The sequence below is a fragment of the Petaurus breviceps genome, unplaced genomic scaffold (assembly GCF_028583685.1).
Source record: "Petaurus breviceps papuanus isolate PSGF00001 unplaced genomic scaffold, PetGlider_PUasm1.0 99, whole genome shotgun sequence".
In the NCBI taxonomy this organism is placed as follows: Eukaryota; Metazoa; Chordata; class Mammalia; order Diprotodontia; family Petauridae; genus Petaurus; species Petaurus breviceps.
In genome coordinates, this window is record NW_027187465.1 from 9,727,088 (window position 1) to 9,734,707 (window position 7,620).

The 7,620-nt window shown below is 42.0% G+C and overlaps 2 protein-coding genes across 2 annotated transcripts in view; both read left to right on the forward strand.

Annotated features, from left to right (window-relative positions):
- The window catches only part of CORO1C (coronin 1C), a 544,511-nt gene that overhangs the window by 330,127 nt on the left and 206,764 nt on the right, over positions 1-7,620 (forward strand). The window lies entirely within an intron of this gene.
- SSH1 (slingshot protein phosphatase 1) overlaps positions 1-7,620 on the forward strand; it is a 101,790-nt gene that overhangs the window by 9,441 nt on the left and 84,729 nt on the right. Inside the window, exon 2 of the mRNA XM_069081518.1 lies at positions 4,635-4,672. Coding sequence (XP_068937619.1) covers positions 4,635-4,672 — 38 coding nt within the window. The remainder of the gene's footprint in view (positions 1-4,634; positions 4,673-7,620) is intronic.

Genomic DNA, 7,620 nt, shown 5'->3' on the forward strand with positions numbered 1-7,620 from the left:
GTGAAATGGACCAGAGATGTTGCAAAGGTGAAATGGACCAGACATGCAGTGGAGGTGAAATGGACCAGAGATGTTGCAAAGGTGAAATGGACAAGACATCCTGTGGAGGTGAAATGGACCAGAGATGTTGCAAAGGTGAAACTGATGTGAGATGCTACAGGTGAAGTTGACAGGAGTTGGCACCATATTGGATCTGGGGATGAGAGAGAGTGAGGAATCCAGGATGACTCCTAGGTTCTGAACCTGAGGAGCTAGGAAGATGGTTGTGTCCTTGACAGTAATATGGTAGGTGGAGGCAGGGGGAGGGTTTAGGGGAAAAGATTCGAGTTCTGTTTTGGCTATGTTGAATTTCAGATGTCTTTGGAAAATCCAGTTCAGGATGTCCAATGGGCAATTGGAGATGCAAGAATGTAGATCAGGAGAGGGGTTAGGGCTGGATGAGATGATCTGAGAGTCTTGAGCATAGAGATAATAATTGAATCTATGATAACAAAGTCACCAAGTAAAATAATATGAAGGGAGAAGAAGGCCCAAGACAGCCCTGTGGGACACCTATGACTAGAGGCCATTGTCTGGACAAGGATTCAGAAAAGGAGACAGAGGAGAAGTGGTGAGATACGTTGGAAGAGAACCAGGACAAATCAGTGTCCCAAAAACCTGGAGAAAGGAGGCCACCAAGGAAAAGAAGGTGATTAACAGTCAAGAAAAATGAGAATTGAGAAAAGACTGTTATTAGATTTGGCAATTAAGAGATCATTGGCATCATTCCCCATTGATAAATGGTCAAAGGGTATGAACAAGCAGTTTTCAGAAGAAATCAAAGCTATTTATAGTCATATGAAAAAATGCTCTAAATCACTGTTGATTAGAGAAATGCAAATTAAAACAACTGAGAGGTGATACCTCGCCTATCAGATTGGCTAACATGACAGAAAAGGAAAATGAGAAATGGAGGGGACATGGAAAAATTGGAACACCAGTGCACTGTTGGAGTTGTGAACTGATGCGGTGATTCTGGAGAACAATTTGGAAATGTGTCCAAAAGGCAAATTGCACATGGCCTTTGACCCATCATTACCATCACTAGGTCTGTATCTCTAAGAAATCAAAGAAAAGGAAAAAAGGACATTTGTGTATATGTATTCATATATATGTATATATAATTATCGCAACTCTTTTTTTTTTTTTTTTTTTGCTTTTTGTAGGGACAGTTGGGGTTAAGTAACTTGCTCAAGGTCACACGACTAGTAAGCATTAAGTGTCTGAGACCAGATTTGAACTCAGGTTCTCCTGACTCCAGGGCTGGTGCTCTATTTACTTCACCACCTAGCTGCCCCTATCACAACTCTTTTTGTGGTAGCAAAGAATTGGAAATTGAGGGGATGCCCATCAATTGGGGGATGGATAAACAAGTTGTGGTATATGATGGCAATGGAATAAAATTGAACTATAAGAAATGACAAGCATGATGGCTACAGAAAAAGACCTGGGAAGACTTGTATTTACTGATACAAAGTAAAGTGAGCAGAACCAGGAGAATATTGTGCACAGTAACAAAAATATTCTATTGATAATTACCTGTGAATGACTTAGCTATTTTCAGCAATACAGTGATTCAGGACATTTCTGAAAGACTTATGATGAAAAATGCTATCCACCTCCAGAGAGAGAATTATTAGGGTTTTGGTACAGATCAAAGCATTATTTTTTAACTTTATTTTATTTTTGGCCACATTGCTAATACAGAAATATATTTTATATTATCTCACCTGTATAATTCATAGCATATTTCTTGTCTTCTTGAAAGGTAGGGATAGAACAAACAGGAGGGAGAGAATTTGGAGCTCAAACTTTAAAAAGAAAGAATGCTAAAAATAAATAATAAATCTGGTTTTTGAAAAAAGAGAGAGAGATCATTGGCAACTTTGCAGAGAGCAGTTTCAGTTGAATAAAGCCAGACTGAAAAGAGTGAGAGCAAAGGAGACAGATACTAAGTGTAGATGGCCTTACTAGAGAGTTTCTCCATGAAAGGGAAGAGAGATATAAGACAATTGCTTGTGGCTTTTTGAGGCTGTAATACAGGTTGGCCTTTGACTAGTCCTGATTGGGGATAGGACACCACAAAAAAATGATTTGAGAATAAAAGATGATGTCAAATTGAACTGGCTTACCAAGGGTTTGACATCAGCTAAGGAGGGAAATACAATCAGTGCATGGGGATAAGCCCTTTCTTATCACTCCTTCTATTGCTGATGTAATCGCTACTTCCCAGAAAAACCATTTCAAATTTTGCTTATGGGTAATGCATCATGTACAGTGGAAAATTCATTGGATTTAGAGTAAATGGCTTTATGTTTGAATACTAGTTCTATTTAAAAAAATCAAATAGATCTTTTCAGATAGATGGCATGGTCCCACAAGACCACAGGCTTCTTTTCTCCAGGTTAACTTCCTCAGTTCCTCCAACCACTTGCCATGGTATGAGGTCAGGGCCCTTAGACATCCTGGTTACTCTATTTTAGACACTATGGATCTGATCCTAAGCCTGTGGCTCCCAGAACTGAGCCCATCTGATCAGGTCATGGGACGGTGAGATGATAGTTGCTTCTCTGGTACTGGACATCATGGCTCTCTCCCTTAATGAGTTCGGAGGTCAGGTCAGATCTTTGTCTGCTACTCAGGACAGTTGTTAAACTTATAGCCCTCTGACCCTCCTGGGTGGTCTTCACATGAACTGCTCTGACTTTTATTGGAAAGAAGCCAAATAACTTTGGCAGGTAGAGATCCAGTATACTCTTTTTGCCTAAAGATGGTGCCAAATAGGAAATGTTCACAAGTTCCAGGAATTAATCCTCAAGTGTATTTTGAGGAAAAGTTTTAGAGACCATGGGTCATAGATTTAAAGGTAGAAGTAATATTACAAGTAATTGTAATTTTAAAATTTTTTAAATTTCATGTGAAAAATGAGGAAACTGAAACCCAAAGAATTTAAGTGGTCCAGGGTTGAACTCAGATCTTCCCGACTCTAAGCCCAGTGTGTTGTTGTGGTCTCTTCGTGAACTTGTGGACTTGTCCGTGGGGTTTTCTTAGCAAAGATGGTGGAGTGGTTTGCCATTTCCTTCTCCAGTGTGTTCCCATGTTACAGATGAAGAACTGAGGCAAATAGAGGTTAAGTGACTTGCCCAGGGTCACATAGCTAGTAAGTGTCTGAGTCCAGATTTGAACTCAGATCTTCCTGACTGCAGTCCTGGTGTTTTATGCACTATGATACCACCTCGCTGCTCCCAAGCCCAGCACCTGAGCAGTGATTGGTGTCAGTTACTTAGCTGGTCGGTAGACCTCTACTGGGATGAGAAATGAACAGCTTCTCAGAAGTAGGGGCAGTCCTTGTGGGGTAGTGGGACAAGAACTGGGCTCAGGAGGCAGAACCCTGACCAATCAGCTGCTACCTCTCAGTGTGAACTCTGGTCCTCAGTTTCCCCATCATTAAAACAGATTGTTGGACTAGGCTGTTGGTTCCTACTGTGTGGACCCTGAACTCTGGGACTGGGGGTGGGGAGGGTAGGGATAGGGATGGGTGTACTAGAGTCATTACAGCATTATTGGGTACATCCATGCCCAGCCAGACTATCAAGTGACTTAGGATTAGTGTACACTGAATAAATAATCTTGTTTTATACATGTGCACACTCACACACAGACACACACACACACGCACAAATCATTTTTCAAAGGAATAGAAATACTTTTATGTTGAATAAAGCATAGCTTCATTTTAAAGGGTTACTGAATTCTCTAGTACAGGTTTTATATATTTTCTCCTTTAATACTTCTTAAGGTGATGGATATTGTCATGGGATAAAGGGGAGGAAGGGAGGTCTGAAAGATTTGAATAGGTTGGAAATCTCAGGTCTATACCATCTCTAAGGCCCCTCCCAGCTCTGACATTCCCTGTTCTATGGTCCCTCCCAGTTTTGATGTTCTCTGTTCCAAGGGCCCTTCTCATTCTTTCCAGATACAAAAATCAATTAAAAATCTGCTCTGCAGACAGAGTACTGGATTTAGCCAGTACAAAACTTAAATAAAATATGGTTCCTACACTCAAGAAAATTACTAACTTAGTAGGGAGATAAAATATAAAAATATAAAAGATTAAAAAAATAAAAACAGCCTGGTGTTACAGCTTAGACACCCTTGAGATGCACACAGTATGCTATGTTAGGGGAGTAACTGTTACTATGGAACACAAAAGCATAAGAGGGACCCTTCTGGAATGTCAGCCTATAAGAAGGAGAGGGCTAGAAAGGGATGTGGGAGGGGTGCCAAGCTGGAGAAGGCCTTGAATGCCAGGCAGAAGATTCTTATAGGAGACCTTAGCAGTCAGAGTTCAGTTCCTTCATTTTCCAGGTGAGCCTACCAAGGCCGAGAGAGGTGCACGAGACAGTATTTGAACCCCGGTCATTTCCCATCTGTGAAGTATCATGCTGCCCCTCAACATTCTCTGTAGCTGAGATTTTCCTCCTTATCACTGAGTGAGAATTTGAGGGCTGAGGATGGCACCTCATACCTGATCTATATCCAGCCATGTTTCTCTCTCTTTCTCACTCATTCTCTTTCTCTTTCTCTCTTTTCAGGAGGTCGGCAGTGATGAAGACCGAAAATTAAATCTCAGGTAAGTGTCAAAATGGCATCATCTCCGCTACCCCCTTGCTCCCCCCTTAAGTTTGTCCCGAATCCCAGGATTCCAAGGCCATACTTGAGCCAGGCCTGCCAAGGACATCCATGTTGAGTTACCAGGTCCGTTCTTTATGTCAAAGTCTCTGAAAATGCAGCTGTCCAGTTTCCTGACTCCTGGCATTTTCCTGGGTTTGGGAGAATCCAGCTTTCGCTGCCCTTTTTATCAAAACAAGCAAACAGAAGAATGGACATGTAACCTCTAATTATCATGCTTGCTAACACAGGGACACAAGTGTGTATTCCTTTGGGCAGTGAGACCTGTCCTGTGGTTTGTTTTCTAAAGGTCTCAAGCTTTGTTACAACTCGGTCCCTGGGAGCCAAAGGGACAGTAGAGAGTCAGTGTGGTGCAAAGGAAGGAGGGCTGGAAACAAGCCCCTTATCACCCCTCTGGGCCTCAATTTCTAAATCTCTAAAATGAGGGAGTCGGACTAGAAGGCCTCCCAGGACCCTTCTTCCTCCAAATCAATGATGCTCTGCTCCTACCTATGTTCAAGTGACCTTAGACAAATCGCTAAACTTCTGGGCCTCAGTTTCCCCACCTGTAAAATGTGACAATTGAACTATGTAACCTCTAGTCAATCAAATCAGTCAACAATGAGTACATTTGCCTATGTACCAGGCATTGTAAAATGATTGGACTAATTGACCCCTAAAATCCAGGGCAGGTAGGGGGCGCCATTGTTCATAGAGCGCCAGGCCTGGAGTCAAGAAGGTCTGCATTCAAATGTGGCCCCAGACACTTCCTAGCTGTGTGACCCTGGGCAAGTCATTTCACCCTGTTTGCCTCAGTTTCCTCATCTGTGAAATGAGCCAGAGAAGGAAATCAGACTGCTCCAGTATCTCTGCCAAGAAAACCCCAAATGGGGTCAGGAAATATCACGTGAGAACAGTAACAAACAGTTACAGAACAGTGACAAAATCCCATTTAGCTCTAGGATCCTGTAATATTGGGAAGAAAAGAAGGCAATAGGTATTTATCTAGTGCCTACTGTTTGCTAGGCACTGTGCTAAGCACTTTTTACAGATTTGGGCCTCACAACAACTCTTTGAGGGAGGAGCTGTTATAATCCCCATTTTACAGTTGGGGAAACTAAGGCAAACACTAGTTGAGTGACTTGCTCAAGGTTATACAACCAAAAAAGTGTCTGAGATCAGATTCGAACTCGGGTCTTCCTGATTCTAACAGTCTAACAGACTCTAACACTACAACCACTAACTGGCCGAGACTGAGTCTCTTAGAGGAAAAGCTGGTTTTGTTCTGTAAGAATTCCATATTGTGGGCCAGAAGTGACCATATGTGTCATTTATAGAGTCATTTATAGAATAAAGGAGGTGGAATTTGAACCCAAGCTGTATGTGTTTAGAACTCAGAGGTTGGCAGTTCGTGGAAGAGGCCAGTGTTTGTGTGTGTGTGTGTGTGTGTGGTGTGAGTTTGAGCACACACACATGCAGGGATGGGAAAAAAATTATCTTTATTGTCCACTTTTCATGGAAAATATCTTTGCCTTTCCTAAATAGGGAGAGGCTAGGACATCAATAAAGTCTGTTTTCCTTTACTCAGGCTCTGTATTTTCAGAGTGAAAGGACTCTGGAACCAGGGATTAGTCTCACCCTGGAGCTCCCCTGGCAGCTCAGAGATGGTGTAGAGACAGGAGTCTCTGAGACACTGAGGTTTCCAAGGGAGGGCAGTAATGGACTGCAGGAGAGATGGCTGGAGGAAACTTCCTTGATGACTTGGTGTATGGGAATGAGGGTAGAGGGTGGAGCATAGAAAAGCAGAAATCTGTTTGGGAATCTCTTGGTCTTTATAGAGAAAGAGGAATTGGGGATGGGGACTTTGTAGAAAAATCTGTAGCTGGGGAATTTAAGAAAGGAGATTCTTCAGGCCAAGTTGACTATCTTATTCTCTAAATGAGTCAGTCAGAAATCTCAGTTTCTTATTTGTAAAGTGAAGGGATGGACTCTGTGACCTCTAAGACCTTTCCAAACTCTGACATCCCCTGTTCTGAGGCCCCTCCCAGTCCTGACATTCCCTGTTCTAAGGCCCTGGCATCCCCTGTTCTGAGGCCTCTCCCAGGCCTGACATCCCCTGTTCTAAGGCTCTTCTAAGTTTTGACATTCTGTGTCCTTTGGCCCCCTTCCTATCCTCTCAGGCTCTGACATTTTCTGTCCTAACACTCATCAAGAGTCTAGCTTTGATGTCTTCTCTTAATTTCCCCTGCAGTTTATCAGAGATTGGGATCCCTTGGGTGGTTTTGACCTGTCCCTCTTTGTCCTGCCCAGGAGACATCTTTGGCTGCCCCAGAAATACCACAGAATCCCAGAACTGAGAGACTGGAAAGGACCTCAGGGACTCTCTTGACCCATACACTAAAGGAATCCTCACCATTTCAGAGCATTATTTTTGCTTTAAATGACTTCTCTAACAAGTTTGATTTAAAACAAAAGAAAAAAAGAGGAAGAAATGACCACCAGTAGTGATTTCTCAGCTGAGCCCTGTGGTACTATGATGCTGGCCTTGTTCTCTGAACTTATAGTTTATTTTTATTTTATTTTATTTTTTTAATAAATCCAATCATTAGCAGTTATATATTTTTAATGAACATTTTTTTAATGCTTTATTAACTTCTGATTTACATCATTCGTTTCCGCCAGATTTTCAGTTACAAATTTTCTCCCTGTTTTTCCCCTACCCACCGCCCCAAAATAGCAGTCCCACAGGACATCCCCTCCTCCAATCTGCTCTCTCCCATATTTTCTCCCATACTCCCTTCGACTTTTCCAGTGGATCTCTTATGCCCCAGTGCCTGTATATCTTCTTTCCCAATTACATGTAAGATGGTATTAATAATAGTGTATATATATATATATATATATATATAT